Here is a 17,937-nt window from a genome sequence, read left to right on the forward strand (position 1 = left end):
CGTTAAATGTGAATAACGATGACGCTCCCTGTCCATTCAGTGTTACAGTAAATCATAACCAACACGAGGTTGCCTCATAGCTCAAATCGGGTGGGGTGAGTGCAGAGGGGGGGAGGGAGGGAGGGGGGGGGGGGGGGGGTGTTTGTGGTCTAATGCATGTCTAATAGGGGGGTCCTTGACGTGAAAATGTTTGGGAACCCCCCCCTCCCTCCCCTCCTCTCCTCCCTTCGCTGATATAAGCTGCGGCCCATTCACGGTAGGCCTATAGGCTGAGCCACCAGTCTAAGTGAGTAGAAACAATGCAGGAAGGAGAAACAGATGAATGTGCTCGTTTAGTTTACGGGTTGTTTGATGAAGGAGTATTGGCCAAAGTGTTGTTCCTCACCGCGGGACCCTCGGTGACAGTTTGAGCCGGTCCTCTCAGCTCATTATCTCGCCGGCCCACTGAGGGCCCCATTCAAGCCGGGCAGTCCCCTCTCTCTCTCTCTCTCTCTCTCTGACTCTCTCTCTCTCTCTCTCTCTCCGACTCCCTCTCTTCCCCTTTCCTCCCTCCCTCTCTTGCCTCTCACCCCTCTCTCTCTCTCTCTCTCTCTGGCAGCGTCGTTTGTCTACTCATTGAACCCATAGTCAGGAATGCGATGGTTGTTAGGGAGCCCTCTTTCACCTCCGAAGTGTTTTATTGATGAGCTCTGACTTCTCCTACTTTTTCACATGTCAAAGAAAGTCAAGTGTAGGCCTCCATGACTTCATTTCATGGCCTCCCATCCCCAAAAAAAAAAAAAACCCTATTCCTCTCCCCTCCCCCTGCTCCTGCCAGTCCCCCCTCTCTTTCCTCTCCTCTCTCCCTCTCTCTGCCCTTTCACGCACCCCCTTTTCTTGCTTTAGTTTGGCTTCCACATCCATACAAGCCTCATTCTCTTCCCCCTCGGTTCTCCTCCTTTTGGAGTAAAGCGACGGGGCTCCTCAGTGCCGAGACTGGTGCTGCCCAAAGCTCCGGGTGTATGCTCAAACACGGGCGCAGAGGGGTTGCTTTTGGGTGCGTTGAGGTGTGCGTTAATAGCCAGTCATTCAACCCGCGCAGTTTGGGGAGCGTGTGGCCATGGCTACACAGTCATTTGCTTTACTTTTATTTACGCGTGCTATTTGCTGTCAGGTCGCAGGAGTGACGTCGCCGCGCCTCGCAAATGTGTCCATAAAAAGCAGCGGAGCTTGCCTAAAGGCTGCGCTCTTTACGCATGGCGTTCTTGTTGACAGGAGGGGGAAGGTGATACCCAAAAGAATCAACAAAAGCACGTGGGGGACCTTTTCTGAAGGGTCGTGCCATTTTTTTGTTTGTATATGCAGAAGACTTAACATAAATATGCTCACATTTAGAGGTTTGAATTAAAATGATAATAATAATTTTAAAAGAAACTCTCCAAACTCAGGTGCACTACTTTCCACGCAGCAGCAGAGGTCTCCTCTCAGGGATGTTTTTGGACTTCAGGTTCCTTATCTTCATTTTTATTTAATCCATTTTAGATGAGAATAACGCTTATTCACATGTGAGGCAGGTTTAAATTGTTTAAATTATTATTATTTCTTTTAATAAAATCAAAACTGATGCGTTTTCTGTCAGTGACATCACCCCGCACTCGACACGTGCATGGACGCAGAACCACAAACAAATAATAATAAAAAAAACACTTTCTTTAACTTTATATATATATATTTTTAAGCATAATTACACTCCTCTCTATAACATGAATCGCATGTGTAGCTCCATTAAAGGCACGCTGCAGCTCTTTGTAATTTTAATTTGCTGTTATGAGCTCCAACGTTCATGTGCGCGCTGCTCTCTCTCCCCCCCTCCCTCCCTCCTCGCAGCACTAGTTAGCCTCAGGTTGGAGCTGAACATGCCTGAGATTCCCTGCGCGGACCCAATTCAGCCTGGAAGAATAGAGCCTTCCGTCCAATGGGCATTTCCGAGGCAGTTGCTCTGCAATAGGGCAATATTCAGCAAGTGAGCGCTGGGTATTTGCATGCGTGGGCTGATTAGTGGGTTGGGAAGACGAGACTCTCCCTCTCCTCTCTCTCTCTCTCTCTCTCTCTCTCTCTCTCTCCCTCTCTCTCTCTCTCTCTCTCTCTCTCTCTCTCTCTCTCTCTCTCTCGCTGTGGCTCGGCCCCGTTTCCCGCTTTGGCTGTGGTGCAGGGGGAAGTGTTTATATGGGGGATGATGACAGAGGTCGGGTCGCGCTAATGGGCCAGTGAAGAGCGGCGGAGGGAGGCGAGGCGAGGAGAGGCGAGGCGAGGCGCACACAGCAGACCAGGAACACATAACATTAATACACTTGTTCCATCACCAATCAGCATAGGTGTGTTCATTCTCTTCCTCCACCCCCCCCTCCGCACCCACCCCCCCACCTCCTTCTACCACTACCACCACTCTCCCTCCCTCCACTCCACTCCACTCCTCCCCCCCCTCCTCTCTCTCTCGCTCTCTCTCTCCTCTCTTCCCCACTCTCTCTCTTTCCGACTCTCTCATTCGCTCTCTCACACGCCAGCGCACATCCTCGCCAAACTCCGTGCGTCCTGACATCTGAGTTCACTGTCAATCTCTGTCCACTTCGCAGGGATATCCCCTCCGTCTCCGCCGAAGACCACTGGAAACTAATTTTTTCCTCTTCTAAACTTCCCGAGAGAGACTGATCCTGGTCGGCTTTTTTGTTTTTTGTTTTTTTTTTCTCTTTTCCGTGGTGTGGAGAACTAGGCTGTTAGCCTGTAGTTTGCCAAGGACTTTGACAACGACGCAGGATGCCCCAAAAAGGTGAGATCCTGACTGAAAGTTTGCCTGTGCTCTTAAATTGTTGAATTATTATTATTGTATATTATTATTGTTATTATATATATATCAAATTGCAATTATTAATATTATTCTAGGTGATTTATTCTCGGCTGTAGGTTTAGGTTCAGGGAGGTTGTGCTTATCGTTTGGACCGTGCAGCCTGTCTCCTCTCTCTCAAACAGTGCGAACAGCCTTTAGCGTCCTTGTCTGTTTTCTCTGCTCGATTTTGTCGCTGTGTTTTAGGGCCCACGGATAGCTTAACGCTTATTTATGACAGTTAAAGAGTAAAAAGTCACGTTGGGCCAGGACAGTGATCATCGTGGAGAATGGGGCGCAATGACCCGTTGAGGAAAGGTGTCAGATTGATTCATGCAGGCGAGTCACCCAAGCGCCTTGTATGCAAAAAAAAAAAAAAAAAAAAAAAAAGCTCCATGGAAGCAGTTGGGGAGGAGGCCCGTTTTTAGTTTTAGTGTGTTTGTGCGTCTGAAAAATACAACTTCCACCCCCCACTTTTTTTTTTCTCTTGGATGTCTCAGTCTGCCTTTAATGACAGCAAGTTAAAACCACGTTTACGTGTTCACAGCTGGGCTGTGGAGCATTTTACAGCAGTCACACACTGTGTTGACAGGCCAATCACACTATTAATAGTTAACAGTGCTTTCAAATAATTCCAATTGTTTCAAAATAAAACGCACAATATGGACACAAGCTGCTGCTTTTAAACTATTCTGTCAAAATAAATGGGAGGAATTGATAAAATAATATAAATGCATTATTTTACTGCAATTGTGCATTTTTATTGAAATAAATTGAGCATAATTCAGCGTAAAAATACTTAAATTAAAAAAAGAAAACACTAATAGTAAAAACACACCAGGCCTGTGTGGTAATGTGCTGCTGCTTTGAGCTGACATTTAACCTGTTGTCTGTATGCATGCTAATAACTAACTCGCTACATGCTTTCTATAATATGCAACACTTTTTTTAATGCATGTGTATCGCATATATATTTATATTTATATATATCCGCTGTTAGGATGCAACTTGCAGTGCAAAGGCCTACATGAAGCACTCCTGCATGTGAACGTTGTGATCCAGCGGCCAGAATAAGCAATGCTGAATTCAGGACATTGTCGTCCGGGGATTACTAAAGGGGGAAAAAAGAAAATGCAGATTAGATCGTAGTTAACCTCAGGAACAACAATGTTTGAGCCCTCGACCTTAAATAAATGATTAACCAGGCTAAAAGCTGCTGACTGACACAGGCTGGTCAGTCTCAACATATTCTCGTTTTAATTTACACTTTTTGCGCATTCGCTTTCACAGAATAACAAGAGGCTGACAATAATAATAATAATAATAATAATAATAATAATAATAATAATAATAATAATAATACAATATATGAAATGCAATGGAGTTGTTTGGGTATAGCAGGCTAACTAACATGTGCAGCAGTGTGATGGAATCTGGATTAGATGAATGCAGCCTGCCTTGTGAGACGCGAGCAGAGAGGGAGAGCCAGCATCCAAACGCAATGGCGGCCTTTCTTGGTTCCGTCTCACGGACCAAAACAGCAGCCCGTTACCCACGACGTTATTGGGCCATTTTGCTCCGCACACAACACGACTTTGCGCGGAGGGTAGAGAAAAAACTTCAGACTTCTCCCTCCCTTGGCCCCCTTTTTATCTGTCCTCCTCCTCCCCCCCCCCCCCCCCCCCCCCTCCCTCTCAGTCAATAGCTTCTTTAATGCATTTGTCTTTTCCAATTGAGCGCCCTACTGCGCTGTTGTGTCTTTCAACCCGCTTTTACAACCCGCACCAGCAGCACCAAATAACCACCAAATATTTAGAAGTTACGTTTGCTTTAATTTTTTTTTCTCTCTCTCTGTCTCTCTGTAAAAGCGGGGCAAACAAAACCCACATTCACGCACTAGCGGCAGCGGGGTCACGGTCGTGTGTGTGTGTGTGTGTGTGTGTGTGTGTGTGAGGAGAGAGAGAGAGAGAGAGAGAGAGAGAGAGAGAGAGAGAGAGAGAGAGAGAGAGAGTGTGTGTGTGTGTGTGTGTGTGTGTGAATGGTCCCGGAGGGGGTGGATGCATGCCTCCGGCTCTTTGTATTAATCTGAACTTGTTGGTGTGTTTAGTGGGGAAGCTGTGTGTTTCTAGTCGCGGAGGCCGAGTTCTCGCCCCGGGTCTGAGGTATACGGAGGCAGAGAGAGAGAGAGAGAGAGAGAGAGAGAGAGAGAGAGAGAGAGAGAGAGAGAGAGAGAGAAAAGGAGGGGGTGCATTGTTGGAGTCCAGCAGGCTTTGTACACCAGCTTTGTACCCCCTCCTGCTCTGGACTTTTGCAGAGCAGTGAGGCGAGGTAGACAACGTGTGTCACTGTACAGTTTTCCACGATAGACTCCACAAGAGGAGGGAGATCAAGTTTACAAAAAAAAAGGGGGGGGGGAAGAAAAATCTCCCGGTGAGACGATGAGGGCTGATTGCTTTATATTAACTTATTTATTTATTTATTATTCTTAGAAAGAAAAAGTGAAAGAGTTACAGGCCCGAGGAAGTTACTATGAATTTATCTTGACAAGGCCCTCAAATAATCCGTCAGCAAACATTTAAAAAGGCTTGATTATAAAAAAAAAATATGCAGGTAACAGTTAAGTTTGAGTACATCAGTATAGCTGTGGCTGTGCTAATGTGTTGTTTTGCTTTGTCCTATAGGGAGACATTAAGTAGTGAAAACGGCAGATGATTGACTAAATTGTTATAGAGTGGACAGTCATCTCTGTTTCCAGGCAAGTTTAATTATAATACATTCAGTACATACACTGAGGAATTCATTATGCATCTATAATGTTGTAAAGCACAAGATCCCGCAAAAAAAAAAATTGAAAAAAAAAAGAAAATTCTATAATTCTAATAAGAAAGATGAGATGAGAAATGTTTATTTAAAATGAAGATAATTGGAAAAAAATGCATTGCAAATAATTTGACAATAAAGCGCCATGTTTTTGTGGTTTGATGCTAACCAGCTTTGTTTTGTTTCTTCTCCTTGTGACGCTCAGAATACCACAACCAAGCCACGTGGGAGTCTGGCGTAGCCTCAATGATGCAGAACAGTAAGTTGTTTTTTTATGTTCAGGCTCTTTTGTTTTATTTTGAAACTTTTTGATTACAACCGCAAGTTTTCCCCCCTCCTTGTGCGGTTGCATGGAAGCAGCACCCACTGACATTATGCACCCGGTTGTTAGAGCGCAATAACTTTTAAAGGGGGGAAGAAAAACAGGGGGATGTATGTCGCAGGCATAGATTTGCATGACTCTGAGGAGGAGGGGGGGTATTCGCAGTTATTTGATGGCCGTTTCATTGCTGTTAATTTATTTTCTCCCCCCTCTCTCTCTCTCCCCCTCTCCCTCCTTTTTTATTTTTTTATTTTGCAATGATAGGTAGGCAAGTTATTATTGAACAAGTTAATCACACGTCGTCCTCCTCCAGAGAGAGAGAGAGAGAGAGGGGGGAGGAGGAGGATGAGGGTTGAGAGGGAGATTTTTTTTTTTTTTGTTTCTGCTTGAGTTGGTATTAAATAATTGCACAGCCGTCTGCATTAGCGTTAGAGCTGGCTGCCAGGCTGCATACAAGATTAGCTGCGTGGAGGGAAAAAGAGGAGCCTTGCATGAAACATGAGGAATAGCAATAATGTCTTATGTAGATGAGTCCATATTCTTCACGGACAGACAGCAGCATGGACGAAAGGAAGAAGAAAAAACGCACGCGCTATAACCGCGGGCCTCACTGTTAGGGTGCAGGGTGAACTAAATATTAACAACCATATTGTCGTGGGTGCCAATCCTTTAAAATAAAAAAAATCAATAAATGCAAAAAACAAACAAACATGGTAGATGTGTGTGTTAAAGTGAGCCCATGAGTTGAATATGTGTCTTATTGCTGGTGTGTGTTGGTGTGTGTGTGTGTGTGTGTTGAAAAACAAAAAAGGATAAACATGAAACATTTTCTCTCTTGCTGCTGGACAAGAGGTGTATGACATCTGTGATGAAGGTGTGTGGAATAATTTTATTATATTATTCTCCATATACCTCGATGATGATGATGATGATGATGATGATGACGTGTCTTGTGCTGTTAATCAACCAAAAAAAAATAAAATAATATAATGTGTGAATCCCAATGTTTGGCTCCACGTGACAGCTGGATTGGTTTGATGGGGTGAAAAAGCAGAAGTAGTTTTTACAAGCTGGTGGCAGCAGAGGTTTGTTTTAGAGGCCGCGGCGCTGTGATTAGTCGCTTGTCCATTACAGAGCTGATGGGGCCTTATCAAAGCTGTGTACAATACCCGGCGCTCCTGCTTTGCTGCGGATTGATGATAATGGGATGCTCCCCTGGCTTGGCGTGTGATGTCTGGTGCGAATTGCCGAGGAGATATCATTGGGCCCGGCCCTTTGGGTTTGTCTAAAGGTCGCGACGGCCTCGGTGGCTTTTGTGCTAATAACTCCTGGGTGTATATGGTGGGGAGCGTCCAAATTGACACCATATGTTTTCCTATTAGTCGACTCGCAATAGAATACAAGGCGCATAATCAGCGCCAGCGGGCGAGATCGACTCTGGGCACTTGAGGGAATTGTGCCATGATTAAGACTTAACCTTTAGGAGGGGTTTGATTTTTATGTGATGTCCTTATCTGACGGTTTTATCGATCCGGAGGATTTATATGATAGTTATAAATCTGAGGTGATGGAGCCGCTCTGGAGGACCCGCAGAGCGGAGCGGGAGCGCCTAATGCGGGCAGGCCAATTTCAGAGTAAGAAGTCTATTAATTCCACTTAATCCTGGAATTACCAAAGAGCAGGAGGGATGATAATGGGTTTACTATCAATCAGATCCACGCTGGAAGATTATTGCACATAGCGGCCAAAAGGGATATGTTACTCAGTTAAGCAGGTTTTGGATTCACTCATCTATACAAAGGCCCGTGTGATCATTCCTATAAAATAAAGTGTGCGGGTTTAAAGCGCAGTCCTGTGACATATTTCTGAGCAAAGACGCCCACCGATTGCACACAACAGGACTGCAGTGGCTGTGAGCATTTGTTGTCAAATACAAACAAGGGGGGGAAAAAAACTGCATGTCACTTTTAATATGTTAAGAATCCAGGCGCGCCCTCGTCTGTGTGACCGCGCGTAGCCCCCGGCCACCTTAAAACGAAGTCTCCCTCGGAGGGTAAACGAGTAGCGTCCAATTTTGTCTGAGTGATATCCAAATGCAGACAGAAAGGGTCGTTTTATCATGCTACTATTTGTCGTGACGATGCGATTTTCAAAAGCAGAGCGGTGTCATAAAGTGACATGCCTGCCACAAGTGCTCCAACTGATCTTTTCAATTAGCCTCCCATGCATGATCCGAGGCGACTTCCGCCTATTTCCAGAAATTAAGCTCAAACTTGACGTGCAGCTAGCTTTATTTTAAAGACAAATGTCAGGCAGGCTCATCATATTTTCCCCCTCTTCTATATTTGGAGCTTATTTATTGCTAAGGAGCCTCTGCTCCCGGAGTCAATGTACCGGGCGGCAGCGCAGGGGAAGGCAGCGGAGAAGCAGAGCGCAGCTCAGGCACTCCGGGGAGTCAGCTCTCCCATTTGGCTTCAGGTTTGCGGGCTTATTCTGTGCTTTAGCGAGATGCCATAGAACAATTTAAGGATAATTTTCAAAAAGCTATCTCTTTTTTAGACAATAAGCAATCATAAAAATTGCTATTTTAGAGCTGGTATCCTGTGTGCTGCCTGTGTTCCTGACGCGTAATTATTGTGTGTTTCTGGAGGACCATCGCTGTCGATTTTAACGCCACTTTCCTAAAAAGCGATGCCTTTGAATGGAAGCTAATTTAACACATTATTACAGCTATAGTGTTTTTATGTGATTGTCGCTGCTGGTGGTTATTATTTTGAGGACAGTTTATGAGCGAGCTGCTGGTGTTGTTGGTGATGCGCAGCTGGGATGGATAACGGTGCTGAATGTTTTAATAGCGAAGTTTGCCGCTTTGATAAAAGCCCGACTGAGTCTCCTCGGGGCGGGAGACGGACTGATGTGCTCTTTTATTATTAGAAAATAACATATTTAGATGTTTTGGTTCAGTTTTTATGACGCTGTTGTCTTTTTTAATCCATGTTGTGCATGTGTTTTCTGAATAACTGCGCAGTTCGTCTTCGGAGGCAAACGCACCGAGCGGTGCAACAGCTTCTTTAAACTCTCGTTTTATCAGTGCACTTGGATTTTAAACACCTTTTACAATCACATGACAGCTAATTTTAATTTTTTTCTCCAGTAATCTGCAGTGTACTTCTGTCTCCATGCTTCATGTTTTTAACTTGGTTTATCCTGAGCGCTTTCTACCATCCTCCTCCTCCTCCTCTTCCTCCTCACCAACCATCCAGTGACATTCATGTGCTTTATGATCACATATGCTGTAGTTGGAGTTGTGTGACGGTGTGATGACTGCGATGCTTTTGTCTCCATGTAGGTCACAGTGGCGTAAACCAGCTTGGTGGTGTGTTTGTTAATGGTAGACCGCTGCCGGATTCCACCAGGCAGAAAATAGTTGAACTTGCTCACAGTGGCGCTCGACCCTGCGACATCTCCAGGATACTGCAGGTGACAACCACACTCCTCTCTGAACCCGAAAACAAGATTTTGTTTTCAATGCACACAAACTTACTTGTAAAGATAAAGTCAGTAAGAAAAAATACTCCGTGTTTCCTGTAGCGTGAATGTTGCATTTAATGATTGTTTTATGAAGTCAGTAAAATTATTATCTTTCCGTCTTCTGGAAATGTAATAAGGCAGACAAAAACAAGTAAAGTAATGTGCCTGCTCTTATTGTAAGAAATGCCTAATATACCATTCAAGGCATATTTTTTGTGTTTATAGACCCATGATGAAGTCCAAGTGCTGGACAGTGAAAAGGTGATAATTATTTGACGCCATCTTAGAAAATTCCGTTACTAGTCGTAAATAATGTATGTGAATTGTGTCTTTTGTTTCCTATCCAGGTATCCAACGGCTGTGTGAGCAAGATCCTGGGCAGATATTATGAAACTGGCTCCATAAGACCGAGAGCAATAGGCGGCAGCAAGCCCAGGGTAGCCACTCCAGAGGTGGTCGCGAAGATCGCGCAGTACAAGCGGGAGTGTCCGTCTATCTTTGCGTGGGAGATCCGTGACAGACTTCTGTCGGAGGGGATCTGCACCAACGACAATATACCCAGTGTAAGTGTGCTGACTGGAAGTTGTGTGCATGATTTAATTTGCCACATGAAGTGACTTTTTTTCTCATGCAGTGGAGGAAAAGGAGATGGGCAGCCAACCATTCAGTCTTTATCAAACACGCTGCGGTTCAAAGTGTTGGAGCGCGCTTAGCCGCGCAACGTACAGCGAATTAAAGGAGCGCGCAGATTTATTATGATTAATATAAAGTGTGCGTGTGTGCGCGCTCTCCATCTGATCCTAATCTTTGCTGTGATCATATGTAATTTGTCATTCAGGTGTCATCGATAAACAGAGTCCTCCGCAACCTGGCTAGTGAAAAGCAACAGATGGGCGCAGATGGCATGTATGACAAGCTGAGAATGCTCAACGGTCAGACAGGAACTTGGGGGACCCGGCCCGGCTGGTACCCCGGAACATCAGTGCCAGGGCAGCCCAACCAAGGTGAGCCTCATTATCACACAGTGGCGGTAAAGACACCTTGACGCACGCACAAAAGAAAGGTAGAACCGGGTCTGATTGTGGTTTCACAGGTTGGTCAGTCACCCAAAAAAAAAAAAAGAAAAAAAAAAAAGAAGAAGAAAAATATTTCCCTCGCGTGACGTCCGTCTGAACTCCTCAGAGGTCACCATAAATTGTCATGCTTGAATATGAATAGTTTTACAGCTCACTATTCCAGTGGTTCCGGTCTACGGCTCTGTTTGCAGGAAGGTATTGTATTGGCATGCTTTGATGCCCTGAACAAGACCCCCAATTAAGACTAGTCGATTAGATGAAGCCATAGGCCAAGCATGCAGTCTGAATGCCTCCACTGTCCCAGACATGGATGTGCGTGACAGCGGCTTGTCCTTTCAGCAGAGGTGTCCATCCAACAGCCTGCGCTTTCCTCCCCTCCTGATGGGGAGGGAGAGCCGGGGAGCTGTGCTGCGCGGATATTAGTACAAAGGAATGTTTTCCTTCACACGCAATGATTGGTTATGGGAACGGTTCGCACTACGTGTAATTGCTCATTAGAGAGGGCTTTGTCTCTCATTATGGCAACATGCAGGAGTGTGGAGATGGTCAGGCTGCTGTGGAAATATTCCACTTCAGAGGGTTTTTCCTGCAAGGCCAAACACTGAGCGGATCCTTTTTTTTTTCAGAAGAAGAAGAAGAAACGCCATCTTTTTTTTGGTTTTGTTTTGTTTTGTTTTTTAAACGTTTGCTTTGCTTCTTAAATATCTATTCACTGCATTGTGTCTGATTTATAATGCGGTCAGAGGGAAGCGCAAACGCTGGAACTCAGGCGCAAGCAAATAATAATTAGCATTTGTTTGATGAGCATTTTGGACACGTGGGGCTGTTATGGACAAGCAGTACAGCGGAAAGGAAGATATGGACAGCTAAAATGATTCACTTCATTTTGGAAGTATATGACCGTATTATTATTACCATTAGCTGACATTAAAATAAAAACAGCAATTTTTATAGTTAAGTTTGGTTGGAGTTGATATGTCTGGCATATTTAATTTCTTATTTAATCATTATTCATATAATTTAGACTATATTATTATTATTATTATTATTAATAATAATAACAATAATAATAATAATAATAATAATAATAATAATAATGAGCTCTTTGTCTATTGTGTTTTTTAATTCAGGTATTTAAGTAACTCGCGCTCCTCTCAGGGGAACGAAAATATGTTTTCCATCCGACAGCCGAGTAAGCAGACATAAAGGCTACATGGAGAGTGACAGGGCCCCAAAGAGAAGACAACTCTATCCAAAGAGGAACGAATAAAAACTCCTCACCGGTTTCTCTCTTTTATCTCTTTCTCATTCTCGCTCGCTGGCTATATGGCTCCAAATCCCGTCTATAGGATTTAGTCTCTCACTTTCTCTTTCAGTTCTAAGCGGTTTCTCAAGAGTGTTTTGATCCGGTCTCAGCAGCTGAAAGGTGCCGCAATTGGTTCGGTATCTCTCTCTCTCTCTCTCTCTCTTTTTTTTTTTTTTTTTTTTTTTGCTGCTTTTCCGCCTCACTGGCTGAGACATCGTGATACTAAAGAATGAGTTTATTTCCCAGCGCTTTTATAAAGAAAACAAATCCCATCCTAGCGTCAGTGGGTCTGGCAGACGGATAATAGCTGCACATTCACTCCTTTTTATGGATTATCCAGAGCGCAGAAACAAATAGCGTGGATACAAACTATTGGCCTATAGACGAATACTTTTGTCTATTTTTTTTTTTGCAGCGAGGGGAAATTGTCGAGAAAACGTGGCGCATCAGGCTTCCTCCGGTGAACCGAGACTTTTACATTTAGACACGCTTAAGATGTTTGCAACTTGCACTTTAAAAAAAAAAAAAAAAAAAATTCTTCTACATTTTTCCACACCAGACTCAATTTGAAAAAGTGACGTTTTTACGCTCACACTTTCAGTTTTTGGAAAAGGGGAGTGAGTGTTTTGCTTTTCAGACTGCACAGTAGCCAACAGTGCACGACACCTGTGCACCTGTTCAACAACCTCCTGCCCTTGAGCAAGGCACTACCCACACACACACAAAAAAGAAAATACACACGTCAATCCGGTTTAAAACACAAACTTAATCTGCATACAAAAAAAAGTTCACCCCCTCCACTCACACATCAGTGAGATATTACATAAAAAAAACCAGCCTCTATCGACGCACCCCTGCTTAATTTCGCATTAACTTCTCGGGGTGATAATGATGTCCAACAACAAGACAGACATTAGCCGATAAGCCTCGCCCTGCAACTGAAGGGGCAGTGAATAGATTGGCCTTATTTTGGTTGTTCAGGGGGTTGCATGCTCTCTCCTCACTCATTTGTTTCCAATTGAGGACAGAAATCCTGACTGGCGTGTAGCTGGCCGGGGGACGTGATTAATGATGGTAGTGGATAAGGGTTAACACACTGGACTCAAAGCTCTGTTGACTGGGATCCTCGTGCGCACAATGCCAAAGTACTATAGCCTTGCGCGCCTCCAGAGAGAGAGGATCCTTTTGTCATCTCCTCCAATGGCCCCCCTCCCATATATTACACCCACCGAGGGCTCACTGCTCGTCCCTGGCTGTGTCCATAGTTTAATGGTTTCCCTTACTCCTGAAGGCATTGTATCAGTCTGAAAAGCGTCTTCTCCTATTCAAAAGTTGGTGGTCACCTCAATGGCTATACCAACGCCCATATGGGAACGACCATTGAGGCATTGCTGTGGCCTAAAAAAAAAGAAGGGGGCTAGAGAGTTTGGGGTTTTAATACATTTCATAGGCTGTGAAAGGAGGCTCGCCACATCTTGTCACATTTCTCTTAACCTTTTGAGAACACACGCCATTGTTGGGGAGCGATAAGTACGCAGAGGCTTTTTCCCCCCAGCCAGCATGTTTTTCCCACAATATTTTATAAACAGTTTAACTGCAAGCTCTTCTTCTTCTTCTTCTTCTTCTCCTCACAATGTTCCTTTTTCACAGCAGCTCTGGAAACACTGCGAATAAACTGCAATCATTCCTCTGATTTTGAATTAAATCAAGCATGATGGGGGCTTTTTAATTAATGATGTCGGCGCAATTAGCTGATGCAACACGAGGCCCCGAGAATTAATTATTCAATTAGCTTAATTGAATGTATATTTCTATTATATCTTTTTTTTTCTTTTTCTTTTTTTTTGGTGCAGATGGTTGCCAACAACAAGACGGTGCAGGAGAAAACACAAACTCCATCAGCTCGAACGGGGAGGACTCAGAGGAGACACAGATGCGACTGCAGCTCAAGAGGAAACTACAGAGAAACCGCACGTCCTTCACACAGGAGCAGATCGAAGCTCTGGAAAAAGGTGAAACATGTGGACATTTAAACCCGCCATATTGTTTTAATTTCATTTTTAGAAAATGTTGATTTTGTCAGAAATAAAAAAAAAATAGTTTCCTTTATTTTTTTAATATAGAAGAATAACAAACACCAGACATTTATTCAACCAACAGCCCTGCAGAAATTAACCACCCTCGACCTACTTCATCACTTCTTTACTGACACTTTTTCCCGCTCTACAGAATTTGAACGAACTCATTATCCAGATGTTTTCGCGCGAGAAAGACTAGCAGCGAAAATCGACCTGCCGGAAGCAAGAATACAAGTGAGTGACACCTAAAAGTTTTTAAAAGTTGTAATGATAATAATAATAATAATAATAATAATAATAATAATAATAATAATAATCAAACTAATCCATCTGCAGGTATGGTTCTCAAATAGAAGAGCAAAGTGGAGGCGAGAGGAGAAGCTGCGGAACCAGCGCCGGCAGGCCAACAACTCCTCCAGTCACATTCCCATCAGCAGCAGCTTTAGCACCAGCGTCTACCAGGCCATCCCACAGCCCACCACACCGGGTAGGTCCCCCCACAGCTCACACAGCACCCCCCATTACACATTAGAACAATATTAAAATGTGATATTAAAAACACAATTTGTCAGCTGTTGTGTGAAAGCCGCACTTCATTAATAAGTGAAGTCGGACACGTGAACTATGACTAAATATTATTATGTGACAGCCTGCGGATTAATATAAAAAGGTGGGAGGAGGGTGGGGAGGGAGAGAGAGGCCTCCGTGGCTGTGCGCTCTAGTTCACATGAAGAAGCACCGGTGGTTTTCCCTTTTGATGGATGATTGAGCAAAACTTCTCAGCTGACTATCTGCGTAATTACCGAATCAGGCAGGAGGGCACACCGGCAGAGCTGAAGCTCACAAGTCAATCACCTGAGACACAACGGTGTACAGTATGTGTCCGGGCCGATCAGCCTGTCAAACAAGGCGTCACCTCACGCACGCACCGCTCAACGCTAACGAGACAGCTCTCTCTCTCACACACGGTGCCATTTCAGCCATGTTTTAACCACTTTTTTTTTTATTTTTTTTTATTTCTATTTTCATCCGCAGTGTCTTTCACCTCGGGGTCAATGCTGGGTAGACCCGACTCTGCACTCACAAACACCTACAGTGCGCTGCCCCCCATGCCCAGCTTCACCATGGCGAACAATCTACCTATGCAAGTAAGTAAAAGACCATAATGATCTAGTAGTCAGCGATGTTTAAAGATGTGTGCCATTTTATGATTAAAGATAAGATTGGAGTGGAATCAAACACACCATGAGTAATTTAAATTGCGTTTCCTGGCCTTCATAAATTACATTTCTCAGAGAATCAGATGAAAAAAAAAGAAAGAAGAAAAAGAGAAATAAAATTAAATCAAGCCATTTGAGAGCTTACAGTATTGCAGACTATGGTTGGCTAAGCTAATGTAACATTCTCTCCCCCATCTATAGCCCAGCCAGACCTCCTCTTATTCCTGCATGCTGCCTACCAGTCCGCCTGTGAATGGGCGGAGCTACGACACATACACGCCCCCTCATATGCAGGCACATATGAACAGCCAATCAATGACCACTTCTGGTACCACCTCAACAGGTAGGCAGAAAAAGTTCATTGTTTTCCCAACATGCTAACAAACAGTGCACTCTTTTCTAGACATCTGCCACCTTTTACTGTAACCCTGGCGGTACTACATACATAGCCATCTCTGATTCATGATCTGTATCTCCGACTTTTGATTTTTTCCTTTCTTTTTCCGTCTTATTTGGGAAAAACTTCAACTGTCTGCAGCCTCTGCATCCCATGTCATTTTCCTCCCTGCAGCTGCATGAACTAAAGCTCATTTCATCGCCGCTCTCTACGCCATCATGTCAATCCCACCACTCCAGCCCATAGTTTAGTTCCACCCCATTAGGGTGCTGTTACTGAGAGCCATATATACCGGTTATAGTCATGAAGAGTTAATCATGCATAACCACATTTCCTCTGTGCTAAATTGCTAATTAATTTGATTCATTTGCTGTTGTACTCTCTCTGTTTAAATGCCATTGCCAAAGCCTCAATTTATCGAGCTCGCGAGCCTTTTACTGTGCAACCATGTGCAGAGCATTGTGACTCATTGCAGCTCCACTGCTCGTCCACCTATTTGCAGGCGTTTAAAGCACAATGCTCTGTGCTAGTGTTAGCTGTCACACTTAACTGTGCATGGTGCATCAACTCATCTAATTTAAGCATGTTGACTTCCGGGGCTGTTTTTTTTTTTCTTGTTTATTTCTCTTTACTGACGTCTCTGTTCTTCTTCCCTCTGCAGGACTCATCTCTCCTGGAGTGTCTGTCCCTGTCCAAGTCCCAGGGAGCGAGCCTGACATGTCTCAGTACTGGTCAAGACTACAGTAGAGAGAAGAGCTACTTCACCCTGTAACCACCCACTCCACCATCGCCCTCCGGCAGTGCTCCTCACACATACACGGCACAGGAGAGTAGAAGAGGCGAGAGAGGGGTTGAGAAGAGGCAAAGGACAGGAGAGGAGGGAAGGAAAAGAAAGACTCTGGGAGAGCCTTGGGACGTCTGGGCTTTGTTTTTCCAGTGGGACTGTGTGCTGTTCTGTAGCTCTAGGCACATTCAAAAACGAGGACTCGGAAGAGAGAACAACGATGGAAAGACCGAAAAAAAAAAATTGGACCTCTGTAAAGTGCCCGGTGTTAAATTTTTATGGAACAAAAACTTATCTGTTTTTTTTTTTTCTATTTCCAACTTCAGTCATTGTTTCCTTTTTTTCTCTGGTGTGTTAGTAAATGGCCATTTGTATGTTAATATGAAAAACCAAGATCAAGTACTGATAGATGGACTGCTAGAAAACCATGTTTGGTCTTGCGTTTTTGTTTGAGAGAGGAGAACCTGAGAGATTCTGCCATGACTATCTTTTAAAATCTGCTTATATCGAGACTTTCTACCAGCCTTTGCATGGTCTCTGGACGCTGTTGCATATCATTAAAAAGACGAAAAAAGCTGGAGGGAAGACTCTTAACTGTATCGAGAAAAAAAACTATTTATTGGTCTTATTTCTTACGAATGGATATTTAGCAGAGGAAACTCAAACTCGATCCACCCACTGAGGCTGCGGTCTTGACTCCTCTGACACACGGGCCTGCAGCTCAAAGTGTGCAAAGACGCTGCGACATGCAACACAACTTGGACCTCTTGCTTCGGTGGTTGGATTGACTCTAGATTACCACGGAGAACATTAAATGTGGAAAAACAGGTGTAAAAGACAACCTGTAGTCTGTAAATGGTAGACTGCGTCTTCGATATAATCCAGTTTGTTTATGTCAAAATGTAAAGTACTTGTCTTCCCTAGAAATCTTCCAGAAAGATTTCTCCAATAAAAGTTGATTTCATTTATATCCCCGAGAATATTCTATAAATGTTCCATGCATCATGAAATACATTTCTTTAGGGTCAGGTACAATTTGTCTCTTAGGTATAGTTGTATTATAGTGTCCTATGGTCAAAAAAAAAAAAAATTGTGCAACTAGAAATATTTAATTCCTATAATTATGATTAAACATTGCTTGACAGAGTTTTAAACTTAAGTGTTTGGCAGTTGTTTACAAGTACATATCAGATTTAATCATTGTTGATTGTAAAACAGACCAAAGCCTTTGTATTTCATCTAGTACACAGTGTTTTTTTAAAAGATATTAGTCTTGTGTTGCAAAATTTTGTAAACACGTTCTGTTCGATTACATTGGCTTCGAGTTCGTGAGACTGCAGTCGAACCCCGCAGTCCTTATTTATAATTGAAGACCATGGGAGGGTTTTTCTAGCATCATCTGTCATGCTCTTTTGAGTTTTGCATTTTTATTTCAGTGTGTACGTAGAACATGGACACACACTGGGTTTACGTCTGAGCAATGCTTCTGAGATAAAAACGTCTACACGCTGTCTCTTAAATATTTCAATTTAATTTTATTTAA

At 43.7% G+C, this 17,937-nt stretch overlaps 1 protein-coding gene across 11 annotated transcripts; it reads left to right on the forward strand.

Moving 5' to 3' along the window:
• The first annotated feature begins 5,908 nt into the window (after positions 1-5,908).
• On the forward strand, positions 5,909-16,357 carry pax6b (paired box 6b). 11 transcript variants are annotated; one of them, XM_073464449.1, is made up of 12 exons: positions 5,915-5,939; positions 6,853-6,876; positions 9,352-9,482; positions 9,759-9,794; positions 9,881-10,120; positions 10,372-10,537; positions 13,769-13,927; positions 14,145-14,227; positions 14,330-14,480; positions 15,029-15,141; positions 15,415-15,556; positions 16,272-16,357. In XM_073464449.1, the coding sequence occupies exons 1-12, from the start codon at positions 5,927-5,929 to the stop codon at positions 16,355-16,357; spliced, it is 1,344 nt and encodes a 447-aa protein (XP_073320550.1). In that variant the 5' UTR covers positions 5,915-5,926. The 11 variants fall into 11 exon arrangements, with proteins under 11 accessions (XP_073320559.1, XP_073320550.1, XP_073320551.1 ...); XM_073464450.1 differs by having other exon boundaries at positions 9,881-10,096; XM_073464451.1 differs by lacking the exon at positions 6,853-6,876 and having other exon boundaries at positions 9,881-10,096.
• The last annotated feature ends 1,580 nt before the right edge of the window (positions 16,358-17,937 follow it).

Source organism: Pagrus major, chromosome 4 (assembly GCF_040436345.1).
Source record: "Pagrus major chromosome 4, Pma_NU_1.0".
NCBI lineage: Eukaryota > Metazoa > Chordata > Actinopteri > Spariformes > Sparidae > Pagrus > Pagrus major.

What these genes read in the sequence shown, in the direction of transcription:
- pax6b (XM_073464449.1), top strand. An exon ending in GTATGACATCTGTGATGAAG is followed by an intron (nt 6,877 to 9,351) that starts GTGTGTGGAATA and finishes GTCTCCATGTAG; the next exon opens with GTCACAGTGGCGTAAACCAG. An exon ending in CGAACAATCTACCTATGCAA is followed by an intron (nt 15,142 to 15,414) that starts GTAAGTAAAAGA and finishes CCCCATCTATAG; the next exon opens with CCCAGCCAGACCTCCTCTTA.